General features: G+C 43.7%; 1 protein-coding gene across 1 annotated transcript in view; it reads left to right on the top strand.

Annotated features, from left to right (window-relative positions):
• GPR158 (G protein-coupled receptor 158) overlaps positions 1 to 18,403 on the top strand; it is a 309,363-nt gene that overhangs the window by 234,209 nt on the left and 56,751 nt on the right. The window contains exon 6 of the mRNA XM_074946104.1: positions 9,645 to 9,754. Coding sequence (XP_074802205.1) covers positions 9,645 to 9,754 — 110 coding nt within the window. The remainder of the gene's footprint in view (positions 1 to 9,644; positions 9,755 to 18,403) is intronic.

Raw genomic sequence — 18,403 nt, forward strand, 5'->3', positions numbered from 1 at the left:
CCAGCAGAAAGACCTGGGACCAGGGGTTCCCCTACAGACACTATAGGGAGGAAAAGTCTGTGAGTGACCCAACAAGAGGATAAAACTGATGGACTGTGTTTTGAAACTTTTTTTTTTTAGACTGTGTTTTGAGTTTTATTTTGGAGCTTTATTTATGTGAAGAATCTTGGGCTGTTGAGAATGGGTGGTGAATGGACAAGCAAAGCCTGTGCTGGGTTTGTGTACAGAGCCCTTTGATGGAGAAGTTATTAGCAGGCACATCAGAGCCAATTCCAGCCATGAGGAGGCACTCAGGAGACAGTTGCTGGCTACACCCTCAAACTAGAAACCCCCGACAGAGTTTGTGTGTTTAAACATGAGCTTCCTGGGAACTCTCTCTCTTGAGCCACTTTGAGTCTGGCTACGCCATAAGTACTCACTCAAAATAGGCCACTTGCAGTTATATAAACTTTATTAATAACAAAAGCAAAAGAGCCATGCGCTGTATTAAACCTCTCACTGGCATGATGGACTTTATGTTGACAAATGTTTATGCAGAGTATGCAGTAAAACAACCCAAGGAGTCCTGCTGGGAATGGGACGGACGTATCCTTAATGTAACCTTCCTTAAAGCACAAGAAGAAAGGACAAAGAGCTCTGTAGTGGCTTTTGCTGTCCAAAAACTTGATCCATGCCATGTCATATACAAGCTATAAAGAACAGAATAGGAAGGGATGGTTTCAGCTTGACTGGGTACAGCAAGCTGTTTTACATAATCTAAAAATGCAGGGAGAGATTTACAATGTACCATTGTGCACCTCAATCCCCTTTGTGTCTTTGAAAATCTGCCCCATATTATCAAACATTGGGAAGATCCTGAGCTGGGGTAAATTGCCATAGATTTATAAATGGAAATGTGACAGTTTATACCTGCTCAGCATCTGTGCCATTACCTCTAAAGGTCCTCACCATTTGCCATCACACTTCAACTCTCACGCCCTCGACACCTCCTTTTAAAGTGTTGTTTTCTCCCACAGTGCCTACTGATAGGCAACTGGAAGTGTAATGCCTCAGCTACTCATAGAAATGGTTCAGTTCAAACATAAGAATGGCCATACTGGGTCAGAGCGAAGGTCCATCTAGCCCAGTATCTTGTCTTCCGACAGTGGCCAATGCCATTTGATTCAGAGGGAATGAACAGAAGAGGCAGTCATTGACTGATCCATCCCCTGTCATCTGCTCCCAGCTTCTGGCAGTCAGAGGCTAGGGATACCCAGCACATGCAGTTGCATCCCTGACCATCTTGGCTAATAGCGATTGATGGATCTGTCCTCCATTAATTTATCTAACTCTTTTTTTGAACCCCGTTATAGTTTTCACCTTCACAACATCCCCTAGCAATGAGTTCCATGGGATGACTGCGCTGTGTGAAAAAGTATTTCCTTTTGTTTGTTTTAAACCTGCTGCCTATTAATTTGACCCCTGGTTCCTATGTTATGTGAAGGAGTAAATAACACTTCCTTATTCACGTTCTCCACACCTCTAAATCGTATCCCTGCTTAGTTGTCTCTTTTCTAAGCTGAAATCTTTCCTCCTATGGAAGCTGTTCCATACCCTTAATGATTTTTGTTGCCATTTTCTGAACCTTTTCCGTTTCTAATGTATCTTTTTTTATATGGGGTGACCAGCACTGCATGCAGTATTCAAGGTGTGGGTGGACTATGGATTTATATAGTGACATTATGATTATTTTCTGTTTTATTGTCCTAATGGTCTTCTTATCCTTATTCCTAATTATTCCTAACATTCTGTTAGCTTTCTTGACTGCCGCTGCACACTGAGTGGATGTTTTCAGAGAATCATCCACAATGACTCCAAGATCTATTTCTTGCGTGGTTACAGCTAATTTAGATCCCATCAATTTTTATAGATAGTTGGGATTATGTTTTCCAATGTGCATTACTATGCATTTTTCAGCGTTGAATTTCAGCTGCCCTTTTAAAGGATCCCTTTTTGCCTCTAATCACTTTTTACTTTGTTGTTTAGCCATGGTAGCACTTTTCTGATCCTTTTACTATGTTTTTTAATTTGGGGTATACGTTTAATTTGGGCCTCAATTATGATGTTTTTAAAAGTTTCCATGCAGCTTGCAGGCATGTCACCTTTTAATTTCCATTTAACTGGATTCCTCATTATTATGTAGTTCCCCTTTCTGAAGTTAAATGCTACTGCGATGGGCTTCTTTTCTTGCTCACAAGGATGTTAAATTGAACTACATTATTGTTGCTATTATAGATTCATAGACTCATAGATATTAAGGTCAGAAGGGACCATTATGATCATCTAGTCCGACCTCCTGCACAATGCAGGCCACAGAATCTCACCCACCCACTCCTGCGAAAAACCTCTCACCTATGTCTGAGCTATTGAAGTCCTCAAATCGTGATTTAAAGACTTCAAGGAGCAGAGAATCCTCCAGCAAGTGACCCGTGCCCCATGCTACAGAGGAAGGCGAAAAACCTCCAGGGCCTCTTCCAATCTGCCCTGGAAGAAAATTCCTTTCCGACCCCAAATATGGCGATCAGCTAAACCCTGAGCATATGGGCAAGATTCACCTGCCAGATACTACAGAAAAATCTTTCCTGGGTAACTCAGATCCCACCCTATCTAACATCCCATCACAGGCCATAGGCCTATTTACCATGAATATTTAATTACCAAAACCATGTTATCCCATCATACCATCTCCTCCATAAACTTATCGAGTTTAATCTTAAAGCCAGATAGATCTTTTGCCCCCACTGCTTCCCTTGGAAGGCTATTCCAAAACTTCACTCCTCTGATGGTTAGAAACATCTAATTTCAGTGTTACTACATAATATTCCTTTTTGACATTGCTTCTCTGGTATGGAGGAACCACAGATGAATCATGGCAATTTCTCCCTCCTACAAACTTCAACACCAGAGGTAGTGTTACTGACTTTGCTATGTAAATCTGCAACGGTACTAATGTATGACATTGAGAGCTGAAAACAATAGCTGGCAATAGAAAATTACTGTCCTATCCGTAACTTTATGAGAAACCACCCTTAGAATGCCTCTGCATATTTATAGCTGCCTCTGGAAATTTCCACTACATGCATCTGAAGAAGTGGGTATTCACCCACGAAAGCTTGTGCTCCAATACGTCTGTTAGTCTATAAGGTGCCACAGGACTCTTTGCCGCTTTCACAGATCCAGACTAACACGGCTACCCCTCTGATACTTGACACCCTTAGAATGCTCTCCTTCCATTAGCATTATGGGGGAGATAAGCATGTGAAATGCATTTCCATTTGTTTTGTTCTTCCAGCTAATATTCTAAGGAGAACAGGTCAAGAAACAGTTTTCCCATCCTGTGAGAATTTTCAAAAAAAATTCCCTTCCTAAATCAGGACAAAAAGTTCAAACTGTAAATATGAAAAGAACTTCAGAGAGGGTCAGTTGAAAATTCTTTTCATTTTTGATCTTTTAAAATTATTTGTACATTGTTTTACTCTAACGCTTCGTCTACACGGCACACCACTGGCGCTGGCAAGCAGTGTACATGTAGCTGCATGCTGCAGAGAAAGGCGAGCAGAATCCACACTGTGGTGAGGACATACTACCAGTGAAAGGCTTTGGCAGAAGGGAGGCAGCATGGAAAAGTTTCAGTAGCTCCCCACTGCTTGAGCCTTCACTTGGCAAGGAAAAGCTCTGGCTAGAGCCTTTCCTCGCTGCTGAAGTCTTTCCCTGCTGCTGGGAAAGACTCTTACAACAGGGAACTGACAGTGCCTTTCCCAGCTGGAGGAGCCTTTTCCAGCAGCGGGGACGCAATGGGACATTACACTACTAAAAACACCAGTGTAGATGAACGGGCACAGCTTGGATGACTAGAAAGTATTTAGGGTACGTACTTGCATACCCACACTCTTCAGGTGTATCTTTAGTTTACTTGACTAAGCTGTGCCTCACCATACACTGTTGTTTGTACCCGTGCTTGGGGGGGAGGAGGGACTGTGCAGATATGTAATCGACATGGTATCAAAAAAGCATGCAATGTAGACATTCCCTAAGGTCTTGTCTACGTGGCCCTGTAGTTCGAACTATAGGGGGTGTGAATTGCCGTGTGCTGCGCTGTAACTCCTCCATGTGGGTGCTGCCACCGAGAACAAAAAGGTACCACTTGGGTGCGCACTGCAATTCACACCTCCATAGTCCAAACTATCGGGCCATGTAGGTAAATCCTAATGAAAAGACATTTTGCCCTGAAAAACAGAAATTTTTTAGAAAATGTTTAATCAGGTTGAAACTTTTTTCACAATGTTTAGGAACAGTTAACTTGTCAAAACTAACCCTTTCCCATGAACAGTTTCAAAGTTGATGAATTGTTTCATCAAAAATGTTTCATCAAAAAATTATCAACCAGCTCTAACTCTAAGTTCATTTCATGATTGAAGGTGGATAATGTGCATCCACCATGACCATGCTGTCCTCCTACCATTCTTGCTCTCTGGGAAACAGAGGGGGTAAACTATCTCATCAGTGACTGGTTTCACACTGTGATATAATTTAGCTCAAGAATGTGCATACTAGAGATGAGTGAATCTTGGGTTGAATATTTATGGAAAGATTAGGAGTACTTGTGGCACCTTAGAGACTAACCAATTTATTTGAGCATAAGCTTTCGTGAGCTACAGCTCACTTCATCGGATGCATACTGTGGAAAGTACAGAAGATCTTTTTATACACACAAACCATGAAAAAATGGGTGTTTAACACTACAAAAGGTTCTCTTTCCCCCCACACCCCACTCTCCTGCTGGTAATAGCTTATGTAAAGTGATCACTCTCCTTACAATGTATATGATAATCAAGGTGGGCCATTTCCAGCACAAATCCAGGGTTTAACAAGAACGTCGGGGGGGGGGTAGGGAAAAACAAGGGGAAATAGGTTACCTTGCATAATGACTTAGCCACTCCCAGTCTCTATTCAAGCCTAAGTTAATTGTATCCAATTTGCAAATGAATTCCAATTCAACAGTCTCTGGCTGGAGTCTGGTTTTGAAGTTTTTCTGTTGTAATATCGCAACTTTCATGTCTGTAATCGCGTGACCAGAGAGATTGAAGTGTTCTCCGACTGGTTTATGAATGTTATAATTCTTGACATCTGATTTGTGTCCATTTATTCTTTTACGTAGAGACTGTCCAGTTTGACCAATGTACATGGCAGAGGGGCATTGCTGGCACATGATGGCATATATCACATTGGTGGATGTGCAGGTGAACGAGCCTCTGATAGTGTGGCTGATGTTATTAGGCCCTGTGATGGTGTCCCCTGAATAGATATGTGGGCCCAGTTGGCAACGGGCTTTGTTGCAAGGATAGGTTCCTGGGTTAGTGGTTCTGTTGTGTGGTATGTGGTTGCTGGTGAGTATTTGCTTCAGGTTGGGGGGCTGTCTGTAGGCAAGGACTGGCCTGTCTCCCAGGATTTATGAGAGTGTTGGGTCATCCTTCAGGATAGGTTGTAGATCCTTAATAATGCGTTGGAAGGGTTTTAGTTGCGGGCTGAAGGTGACGGCTAGTGGTGTTCTGTTATTTTCTTTGTTAGGCCTGTCCTGTAGTAGGTGACTTCTGGGAACTCTTCTGGCTCTATCAATCTGTTTCTTCACTTCCACAGGTGGGTATTGTAGTTGTAAGAATGCTTGATAGAGATCTTGTAGGTGTTTGTCTCTGTCTGAGGGGTTGGAGCAAATGCAGTTGTATCGCAGAGCTTGGCTGTAGACAATGGATCATGTGGTGTGGTCAGGGTGAAAGCTGGAGGCATGTAGGTAGGAATAGCGGTCAGTAGGTTTCCGGTATAGGGTGGTGTTTATGTGACCATCGTTTATTAGCACTGTAGTGTCCAGGAAGTGGATCTCTTGTGTGGACTGGACCAGGCTGAGGTTGATGGTGGGATGGAAATTGTTGAAATCGTGGTAGAATTCCTCAAGGGCTTCTTTTCCATGGGTCCAGATGATGAAGATGTCATCAATATACGGAAGTAGAGTAGGGGCATTAGGGGACGAGAGCTGAGGAAGCGTTGTTCTAAGTCAGCCATAAAAATGTTGGCATACTGTGGGGCCATGCGGGTACCCATAGCAGTGCTGCTGATTTGAAGGTATACATTGTCCCCAAATGTAAAATAGTTATGGATGAGGACAAAGTCACAAAGTTCAGCCACCAGGTTAGCCGTGACATTATCGGGGATAGTGTTCTTGACGGCTTGTAGTCCATCTTTGTGTGGAGTGTTGGTGTAGAGGGCTTCTACATCCATAGTGGCCAGGATGGTGTTATCAGGAAGATCACTGATGGATTGTAGTTTCCTCAGGAAGTCAGTGGTGTCTCGAAGGTAGCTGGGAGTGCTGGTAGCGTAGGGCCTGAGGAAGGAGTCTACACAGCCAGACAATCCTGCTGTCAGGGTGCCAATGCCTGAGATGATGGGGTGCCCAGGATTTCCAGGTTTATGGATCTTGGGTAGTAGATAGAATATCCCAGGTCGGGGTTTCAGGGGTGTGTCTGTGCGGATTTGATCTTGTGCTTTTTCAGGGAGTTTCTTGAGCAAATGCTGTAGTTGCTTTTGGTAACTCTCAGTGGGATCAGAGGGTAATGGCTTGTAGAAAGTGGTGTTGGAGAGCTGCCGAGCAGCCTCTTGTTCATATTCCGACCTATTCATGATGACAACAGCACATCCTTTGTCAGCCTTTTTGATTATGATGTCAGAGTTGTTTCTGAGGCTGTGGATGGCTTTGTGTTCTGCACGGCTGAGGTTGTGGGGCAAGTGATGCTGCTTTTCCACAATTTCAGCCCGTGCACTTTGGCGGAAGCACTCTATGTAGAAGTCCAGTCTGCTGTCTCGACCTTCAGGAGGAGTCCACCTAGAATCCTTCTTTTTGTAGTGTTGGTAGGGAGGTCTCTGGGAATTAGTATGTTGTTCAGAGGTGTGTTGGAAATATTCCTTGAGTCGGAGACGTCGAAAATAGGATTCTAGGTCACCACAGAGCTGTATCATGTTCGTGGGGGTGGAGGGGCAGAAGGAGAGGCCCCGAGATAGGACAGCTGCTTCTGCTGGATTCACTTCTCCTCACTCTCTGGTTTTCATCCATTTGCACCTCACGCCCCATCTCCTGGTCTGCCATAAGAAGAATTGGTGGGGGGGGCTCAGTAGCACTTGTGGCATCTCTGCTAAGATGCATTGCCACTGATAGAAATGTAATGGAAGACACAGTTGCATGCGTTTCTTTTCTCTCCTTGCAGCATTTATCAAATGCCTATGAATCACCTGCTTCTCTGAAGCACATCCAGTTCATTGAGAGTGGACTGAGAAAAACAGATGACATTTTGCATTGTTGTTTTTGATTTGGCAAAACATCATTTTTTTAAAAAAAAATTACATATTGGTTCTTCAGCAAGAGAAATTGAGGTTTTTCCAGCTCTTGCTCCATATCTACATCTCTGCCATTTTTTTCTTCCACCATTCCTTAATCTATCTATGTCACCCAGCGGACTTTGTTCTGGTCTCCCTGCCAACGTCCTGGGCTAGAATTCTCGCTCCGAATAAAGCATTTACTTAGGAAGATAATATAATGTGGCAGGCCATAGGCACAATAATACCACTACTGCCAGAAAGTACTAACTGTGTACTGGGCTGACTGGCAGATGGTCCTGAACATTTCAGTGCATTTTTCCTCTAGACTGATTTTACTGATTCTGAACACCAAGTATATTATATAACTCTTTCTTTGTTCATAGTTACTGAACACTGTCATTGGGTTTGTGCTGTGCAAACACACAGGAAGGCACAATCTCTGTTGCAATCAGTTTCCAATTTTATTTCCTTCCAGCTTATACAACATTCCCCTCCAAAAGCTCTAAGTCAGTGGTGGGCAACCTGCAGGCCGCAGGCGGCCCATCAGGGTAATCCGCTAGCAGGCCACAAGACAGTTTGTTTACATTAACCGTTCCACAGGCACAGCCACCTGCAGCTCCCAGTGGCCACGGTTTGCCTTCCCAGCCAATGGGAGCTGCAGGAAGTGACGGCCAGCATATCACTGCAGCCCACACTGCTTCCCGCAGCTCCCATTGGTTGGGAATGGTGAACCGCGGCCACTGGGAGCTGCTGGTGGCCGTGCCTGCGGATGGTCGATGTAAACAAACTGTCTCGTGGCCCACCAGCAGATTACCCTGATGGGCCGTGTGTGGCCCGTGGGCTGCAGGTTGCCCACCACTGCTCTAAGTGCTTCTAGAACAGTCTAGGTCAGATAATACAGTTCAGACACACACAATACCAATCAAGTTCAATCTCATAATGGTTCAGATGTTTTTTTACCTGTCTCTGTCTCTTTTGGTTGATGATGAAAGGTTTTCTTGGAGATATGTAGTTGTAAAAAAGGATTAGAATGAAGAGGAGGAGGTTGTTTTGCAAAAAGGAGAGTGCTCCAAGCATAGGGTTTAGGATGGAAGAGGGCACAAAAATAAGACTGGTAGAAGGATACAAAACAGGTGTCTATGAAGGAGGCTTTGGCAGCCGTAGGGATTGTTAGAGGAAATGAGCAGAGCTGTATAAATAGGGCATGATTTCATGGCCTTGAAGATTAGGAAGAAAAGCTTGAACTTGATGAAGAAGCTGAGAGGAAGTCAGCAAGAGATTGAGAGAAAAGAGTGCATCATTGGAGTGATGAGAGAAGTTGATTGTAGTAGCAGCGTTCTGTATGGACAAGAAGACAAGAAGAGGCCAGAAGGTGAACAAAGATAATTACCAATCAGTGTGAGGAGGGGATGTTGTAGAGGAAGAGGCAGCTGGGTTTTGAGAGTCCAGAGTGGTGGGGAGGGAAGGGAAGGGAAAAGAAGAGAGGCATCATATATATCACCAATGTCCTGATGCTAAGGATGGTGATGTTATCAAGAGTAATACAGCGAGGGTTTGAGAGGCAAAATGAGATGCTCAGCTTTTGTCATGTTTATTAGAAGGAATTACTGTGAAGTGTGATATAGTTGCTATAATAAATGTAATCAATCAAGCTATGGGACGAGGCCCACCAAAGAATATTATAACAGTCCACTAAAAATCTCCTTTGTGCTCTTGTAGCCTCTGGATACTGTATATGCTTTCATTTTGCTAAAAGTCCTCAGAAGTGTTTTTAGAGGTTCTATCACTCCATAGCTTGTCATAGGGCGTTTGCAAGCTCCCTGCAGAGGGCAATCAGCACCCAGAACTGTGCCAGTGGGTTGATCAGATTATCTAGTTACTTTACTGTAAAATCTCAATATGCAGTTGTAACACCGACATACCCCGGTCGTCAGTGGGCGGGATTGAACCTGGGCCTCTGGAGTTTAGTTCTTGAGCCTCTATTGCATGAGCTAAAAGCCATCGGGCTGTTAGCTAAGGCACTAGAGCAGACTCATTAATCTCTCTCTCTCTAAGTGGTCTCGATGCCACTAGATGGGACAGATCACCACACCCAGGAGGTGTGTGGGTTACACAGTAATACAAGCTTGAAAATGTCCACTGCTTATATTGTATAAATCCAATTCTGTATTGGAATCAACAACTATTTCCCCAAGAAAGCTGGCACTGAAGTTCTCTTTCTTTGTCTCTCTGTTCCATAGGTTATCATTTTGTATTTTGAGCCAAGCATATTTCGCTGTGTTCTCCTAAGATGGGTTCGTCTTCTGGGCTTTACTACTGTTTATGGAACTGTGACACTCAAGCTCCACAGGTATTTCATGTATTATTAATTTCCATCACTGTGGTAGTATGTACTCTGTGTGTGGTCAACTAGAAACGAGCGGTGAGAATTTATTATAAACAACAGCTCTTCCTGAGGTTTAAAACCAATGTCTCTCTCTTCTCAATGTTCCTGAAGTAGTAATAATAGTAATATTAGTTTTTGAGGAATCTATATGCCAGAGTGGTTGAGTCAAGGCCGCAGGATTTGACTAAGGAGGAATAATTGATACAGGTGTAACCTTTGGGTGGGCTAGAGTTCACTTCATTGCCCTTCTCTAGTGCCTTAAAAAACCCCAACTCCCATAGAAAAGTAGCTGGAGATCTAGAGTTCAGTCTCTTAAGGATTTTCAGCAACAATTGCACAGGGTCAGCCTCCCCATATTCATGTCCCAAAATGAATGAAAGAAATGAATTTAATTAAACAACTTTATAAAATCTTATGATAAAGAAACATAATGATCTAATTTTACAGCATAACATGGGTATTTTATAATCTACAGACATTCTCTTCACAGTTATGCATAAACATAAATAAAGAAAACAAATTAAACTCTGAATAGTTCAGTCCCCACAGAAATACAGTGAGAAGAAACAGTGAGGACCCAACAGCTTAGGCTGAGTCCCAAAAGCTAAGGGTATGGCTACCCTACGAAATTAGGTCAATTTTATAGAAGTCGATTTTTAGAAACTGATTTTATACAGTCAACTGCATATGTCCACACTAAGCACATTAAGTTGGCGGAGTGCGTCCTCACTACCATGGCTAGCATTGACTTACAGAGCGGTGCACTGTGCGTAGCTATCCCACATTTCCCGCAGTCTCCGCTACCCATTGGAATTCTGGGTTAAGCTCCCAATGCCTGATGGGGCAAAAACATTGTTGCAGGTGGTTTTGGGTACATCATCAGGCCCCTCTCCCTCCCTCCATGAAAGCAACGACAGACAATCATTTTGCGCGTTTTTTCCTGGGTTACCCATGCAGACGCCATACCATGGCAAGCATGGAGCCCACTCAGCTCACCATCACTGTACGTCTCCTGGGGCTGCTGGCAGATGAGGTACTGCATTGCTACACAGCAGCAGCTCCTTGCCTTCGTGGCAGATGGTGCAGTAGGACTGATAGCCATCATACGTCTCCTGGGTGCTCCTGGTAGACCTCGGTGAGGTCGATCAGGGGCTCCTGGACAGACATGGCTATTCTCCTCTTAGAGCACCGAATGGGAGCCAGAGACTCCAGGTCATTCTCTTCTTTAAGTTTCGTCTCATGGAGATTCAGTCCTGCTTGGAATATCATGCGAGCTGGAGGCTTCTTCCTCAGGCTGCTCTCCCAGCTGGCAGCACCGTGCAGTCGCGCCTACCCCTTGCTCCCATGGCTCATGAAGCCTGGACAGTGGTAAGGAGCAGTTCAACTATAGGCTGAGCAAGTGCAGAATGGTGGTAGAATGTGCCTTTGGACGTTTAAAAGCTCGCTGGTGCTGTTTGCTGACTAGGTCAGACTTCAGGGCAACCAACATTCCCATTGTTATTGCTTCTTGCTGTATGCTCCATAATATCTGTGAGTGTAGGGGGGAGACGTTTATGGCAGGGTGGGAGGTTAAGGCAAATTGCCTGGCATCTGATTTTGAGCAGCCAGACACCAGGGCGATTACAAAAGCATAGCAAGGCGCACTGCGCATCAGAGAGGCTTTGAAAACCAGTTTCATGACTGGCCAGGCTTTGGCGTGACAGTTGTGTGTGTTTCTCCTTGATGCAAGCCAGCCCCCTTTGTTGATTTTAATTCCCTGTAAGCTAACCACACTCCCCCCTTCGAAATAAAGTAACTATTGTTTTGAAACCATGCATTCGTTCTTTATTAATTAAAAAAAAATGAGATAACGGACAAGGTAGCCCGGGTGGGGTGGAGGAGGAGGGAAGGAGAAGGCCACATTGCTTATTGTAGCCACACTAAAAATCAAATTGTTTGAATGACAGCCTTCTGTTGCTTGGGCCATCCTCTGGAGTGGAGTGGCTGGGTGCCCAGAGCCTCCCACCCCGCATTCTTGAGCGTCTGGGTGAGGAGGCTATGGAACATGGGGAGGAGGGTAGGTGGTTATACAGTGGATGCAATGGGGGTCTTTGCTCTTGTTGGCTTTCCTGCAGCTCCAACAGATGCTTCATCATGTCCGTTTGCTCCCCCATTAGCCTCAGCATCGTGTCATGCCTCCGCTCTTCGCGCTCACTTAATTCTTTCCTGGCCTCTGCCACTGAATGCCTCTATGCATTAAGCTGTGCCCTAACAGTGTGGGAGGACTGCATGAGCTCAGAAAACATGTCATCGTGAGTGCATTTTTTTCACCTTCTCATCTGCAATAACCTCAGGGACGAAGATGATGGGGGAGCGGAGAAACATTCTACGCTCTACGATTCTGGGGGGACTGCATGGTCACCTGTGCTGCTGAGTTCACCACGCTGACCAAACAGGAAATGAAATTCAAAAGTTCCCAGGGCTTTTCCTGTGTACCTGGGTAGTGCATCGGAGTTCAAAGTGCTGTCCAGAGCGGTCACAATGGAACACTCTGGGATAGCTCCTGGGGGCCAGTACCATAGATTTGAGTCCACACTACCCCAAATTCGACCCAGCAAGGTTGATTTTAGTGCTACTCCCCTCGTCGGGGAGGAGTACAGAAGTCAATTTTAAGAGCCCTTTAGGTCGACGGACAGGGTTGGTTGTGTGGATGCAGTCATTTTTAAATCGACCTAACGCGGCTAAATTCGACCTAACCCCATAGTGTAGACCAGGCCTTTGTCTCAGTTAGAGTCTTTGATCATGAAATCTATACACTCTGCAGAGTCTAAAACATCTTACCACACTTGCTTGTAGGAATCTTCAGTTGGAATCCATGCAGACTCTTCCTCTGTTGAAATCACTACTAGCCAGTCAGCTACCTGATTAACCAATCACTCAGTTAAGTGTATAGATTTGAAGAAAAATGTTACAAGAAAATACAAAACCGAGAATAGCAAAATATAAATGTCTCTTTCCCCATTACTACATTTAAACAAAAGTTGGTGATCATACTAGTTGAGACAATTTAACTGGAACAGTTTGGCTAAAATCAAAACAACATTCAAAGCATACAGTTAAAATCGAAGAAATTATTTTTCCCTCCCAAATTCCCCTTGCTATAATTAACATTGCCCTGTAGAGAGTTAACAATATCACTAACCTGCTTCCCTGTTAGAGAGTTAACAATATCACTAACCTGCTGCAAAATGCTTCAGAGTTAGGGATAACAGCCAGCTCTGCTCCTGGGCTCAGCTTCTCCCATCTCACACAGAGTACATGACCCCCTGAAAAGCAGCTACCCTATTAGGCACATGGGTTACACAGGCACATTGTAAAATCATACAGAGTTTTTAGCAGAGGGGGAAAAGATTTATTTGAAGATAAAGGGGAGTAAAATATCTAAACGTTCCTTCAAGGGTCCAAAGAGAGGAAAGTGGTAAAGGATTTTTTTGTTTTAATGTTATAAATGTTTTGATACCACATGGTGATGGAGGCTATAGAAAATCCTAAAACAGACAGAATGCCATACATGCTTATTATAAGCTTTTCAAGGCTCACAAGCCAAAGGTTGCTTTCCTCAGGCACAGATGGCAAACAGGCTGAGCTATCTCAGATGTAACTGCCTGCCAGAGAAAGTGTTCAGGGAATTTTGGGTTATGTATGAAGAAATTCAGCTGAACTGGCAGAGCACTCAACTGGGGATGCTGATACTTTGAGACCCAACTTCAAATCCCACCTCTACAGCCTCCTTATAAATCAATGCCTTTTGTGGGCATGTATTAGATAAAATCTAAACACTTTCCCCCTTACACCACAATGAAAAGAAATACAGAGGAATACTTACTTATACATCCATCCCCTAAATGTATTTATGAAGAGCGAGCAAAAGAGAGTATATAAATATTAGCACGTAGAAAACTGATGAAGCTGTAAAGTAGTCATGCTTATTTTTTACTCTAGCTTCTTTAATCCATTGGCATGATATACAAGTGAGATCCAGTATAATGCTTTGAACTGTGCTATGATACGGCCAATGACATCTGGATTTTGCACTAATTATATGTATTGATATCAGTAGGTATACTTTGCCTGTTTGTTTAATGGTGTCTGATCACCTCTTTGCACTGAAATATATCAAAAAAGTCACAATTGATACTCTAAGTACCTTCTTTGCAGAGGATGAATTCTGGTGTGAGAAGGGAAGTATATTGGAGGACTTCGGAAAATATAGAGGAGAATTGGGGGTTTTGTTTAGAGGAGCTATTATCTTGAGCTCAGAATAAGAGTCTAGGAATGTCTAGAATCCAGATTATTGTTCAACATGCGGTTCTGTAACAGGCTGATCACATGACTTAAAGTTAACATGGATGGTGATGCCATATTGTGATAAGGGACCTGGAATTGCATTTAAGTAAGGCGAGGAAAGGATTGGAAAATAGAATAGAAGCTCTTGTACCTCTAGATTGCCCGTTCAAATCCAGGCAAAGTTGTGGGACCACAACAGTTGTTACCTGATGGCTGTTCAGTTGCCTGTGTAAACTGAGTTCTCAGTCTAGTTCCTACAAGCCAAGTGTCTATGCTAAAACACACAAGCCTCCATACCCCCTGCTCCGCAACGTCGCCACATTTCACACTACTTAGTACTTTTGCTGACAGTCAAGCACGTTATGATGAATGAACCCCTAGAAATAGGTCTCTCCAAGCTGCAGTAGAGGCAATCACAAGGGTATATATTCATATGAAAATTTTAAAATAAAATTAAAACAATACAAACAAAAACCATTCTGGGGCACGACAGTTGGACTATGTAGAGAAAGTTTTAAGAACTCTGGTTTTTATTTCTTGGTTGAAATTATTGTGCTGCTGATGTTACGGCCCAGAATAAGTAACTGCATTTTTCAGCTATAACATTTACATTATCATTGGATTCATTTAATGTCTCTTCACGACTTTATGACTACTCCACCTCTTGTAAACTGCTTTAATTGGCTTTTATGCCAGTTTATTCAACAAGGTGTGCATTTTTGTTTCTATATTCTATAGCTGCATGTCTGTATTGTAATCTTGTGCCTTGCCTTCTCTATTTACTATTTATTATTTATTCTCTATTTATAAACATTTTGGGCATGTCTTCCTCCAAGTATAAGTAGTGATCCTGAAGGACTGAGTAAACCTATGATACATATTTTAAATAATAATTGTAATTGAGTCATGTGAGGTAAGAAAGAACTGGCCGCTGTATAAATCCGCACAAGACCAGCATTGAGATTCTTGAAAGATCTAATTTAATCTATGATCATAACAGAAATGAAGAATGGACAGAATAGACAACTGAAGATTTTCTGTGGCCACATCCACACTTACTTGTGGGAAGAACTTGTTTATGACGATGAATTGGTTATTTTGAGATCAGCGGGAATCCTAGGACAGTGGAGCAGCCCTAGGAATGATGCTAACAAAGTCTAAAGGATCTCCAGATCAGCCACACATTACTCATACCTACCTTCTGCAGTACTTTCAGAAAACCTGAAAGGTGCTGTATACATGTGCCCAAACTGGCTGAACAGCCTATTGTAGGAAGAATGGGTAAAATAAACAGCATCATCTTCTGTCTTTGATCAACCTATCAGTGCCATTTTTATGTCATCCATTCTGACCCTCAACCACTTTTTATTCACTGTGCATTTATAAATAATGAGCTGAATTTATAACTCCACTTTTTCTTGAGAAAACAGGAAAATGAGCTAAACTTAACGGATTTAAATTCGGGAGGTGAACAGAAGACTCTAGTACTTTCCTCAACAATGAAGTCCACAGAATGTTTCTAGTGGATCAAATGCAATGCTGTTCTAAAGGTAGCCCTTTGGGGTCAAATGAGCTGCTGATGTTGCTTCTTGCTATACATCTCTGTGACTGCAGATTGTCTCTTTGTCCTTGTCTGTGTTTTTTATTTAAAAACAGGTTCTATGCTTAGATTTTATTTTTGGAATGTCTACCATCTTGGCATCAAAATTAAAGAAAAATACACAGAAGAGGCTGAGTGAGAGAGAGTAATTCTGGAGGGAAGAATGGTCATGTACTGTTCTTTTTTTGGACCATCGGTTCTCAACCTGGGAATGATAACTTCCATAATGTCAGGGATGCTCAAATTGACTCCAGTTGACTGGCTCCTGGTCCTACTGCACATCCAGGCTTCACAGATTAGAAGAGCTGCTCAGACATCTTGCATTCTTAACCATGTCAATGCAAACACGAGGATCCCGCTGCATGATGACTTGCAGAACCCACCAAAGGCAAGATTAAAATCCTGCTATGGAACCGCATCAAGACCCTTACACCCAACTTTGACACTGAGGCTCAAAGGAGAGTCCCGTGGAGTGTTTCAACCACTCAAAACAAATAGCTTGTCATTGACCCTGTCAAGGAACCACCGGGTTTTGATTTATGTCAGAAACACTGGTGTGGATTGAGTCACATCAGGAAATCTCCTGGGAAATGTGGACAAACCCTCTTTAAATGGAAAACGAGGCAAACACCTGTCAGTAACTCCACTTTTTGGTCACCAGACACAAACGATGGAGCACATTATATCTGAGTGTCCCCTTTGTTCTTTCACTGGGGACCTGAAGGACATTCATCATCTCACTGATGCGGCAATGTGCTGGCTATCAAATCTAGATATAAATTTGTAGTCATTGCTAGCTACCCAACCCATACAAAAGAAGAAGAAGAAGAATGGAAGTTAGACATGAAGAGAGATACAGCGTTGCTGAATGTCTACATGAGGAATAATTCATCAGAAAAGTTCATATTTACTGGGTGGCCAGTTAGAGATTCCAGAGGAAAATTTCTGTTCCACTTTATAAGCCAGTGGGTTAACTTATTGGCCCATTACTCCGGGGGCTTTCTGCGCCAAAAAATTAAAAATTCTGCGCAAGATATTTTAAAATTCTGCAAAATTCTGAAAATTTTATTTGTCAAAATAACACTACATAATCACACCAGTTTCAATTATTTTGGTAATTTATTTCAAAATACCTAGGAGCAAGTATGTCGGTAACAATACAGACACACACAAAAATTCCCTCAGGAGCAGACAGTTAAAGAAACCCCTATGACAACCCAGTTCCTGTTTCTCTGCCCCCTTCCCCATCCCCAGAGCCCAGCCAGGGGACCAGACACCCACAACCCCTCCCCCACAGAGTCCAGCCATGGTGCTCCCCCAGCGAATACACCCAAAACCCCTCCTCCCCCGAGCCCAGCCACGCCCCCCACCAGCCCAGATACCCACGCCTCAGCCCAGCCGCAGCCCCCCCTTGCCCAGATACCTGTCCCTTCTCCCCCCAAGAGCCCAGAAACCTGCCCTCCCCAGAGCCCAGGGATCAAGAGGGAGAAACAGCCTTATGCTTGGCCCCAGGCTTGCATGGAGTTTCCTGCGCACTGCTACCTCCTTCCTTCAGGGCATGCTGGGAACTGCAGCTTCTAGGAACCCTTTAGCTCCCTCCCCCTCCCCGCAGCAGTGTCTTCTATGTGTGAGCTGGGCTCTCCCGGGTCGAGCAGCCTCTGGTGGCAGTCAGCCACACTGCAGCCGATTTCTGTGGGAGAAAGGAAATTCGGCATGCACAACATTAATTTCTGCAAAATTCTGCATTGTGCAGTGGTGCAGAATTCCCCCAAGAGTAGCCCATGCATCAAAAACATACTCCAGCCATGGTATTACAGTCCCCTTTTCTTCAGGGTTTTGGCTTTATTTCTTCAAAATAAAACTGTTTGACACAAGTTCAACACATGTCCTTCCCCCAACCCAGGTGTTCTGTAAGAACATATCTACCATCTGCAGGAATACTTTACACAGGCTGTCCATGTTGGAGTCAAGGCAATCTCTTTTGTGCCATTATCTTTCATTGCCTGCACTCTGCAGGATTATACCCTGGAGGCCATCCACCTGAGAGTCGTAAATAAACTGGGTTCTTTCTCCTGACCCAGGGATTTCTGCAGGCACCTTCCTACCGCCTGCAGCTCTTTAGCTCAACTGAGCTCCTTAGCGGATTTTACAAGGACCAGATCATCTTCCAATTATCACTTGACCCCTGGCCTCACTGCATCAGCTGGGAAGCAGCTGATTAGTCACAGGTAGGTCTGGGACCCACCTCCCCTTTAAGAACCAGCCACCCTGTGGTACACTTCATATGAAAAACAACTTGTCATTTCAGAGCAGTGTCAGTTTGGCATTTCAGTCCCCAAGGACAAAGATAATTTTGTGTGTACACTGAAGAGGTCTTAGAATGAATCTGAGTCCTCTATGGTTTTGGGATATGGGCCTAATTCCAAGCAAGTGTATTACCTTGGAACAGGGACCTCCTTTGTACTCAGATTTGGAGCTGACAGTGCTGGTACCTTGGCTGCTCAGAAAAGAAATATGTGCCCTGCCAGGGTTGCCAAGGTGTGGGTTCTGGGCTGTTCTTGGATTGTGAGGTTGCAGAAGTTCGAGGAAGGGCAATGATTACACTATGACATGGAGATTGCTTACTACAGGCTGATTTGGGTGGAGAGAAGTGGCCTGTGTTGGCATCATGTTTTGCCCACTCTGCA

Source organism: Natator depressus, chromosome 2 (assembly GCF_965152275.1).
Source record: "Natator depressus isolate rNatDep1 chromosome 2, rNatDep2.hap1, whole genome shotgun sequence".
NCBI classification, from domain to species: domain Eukaryota; kingdom Metazoa; phylum Chordata; order Testudines; family Cheloniidae; genus Natator; species Natator depressus.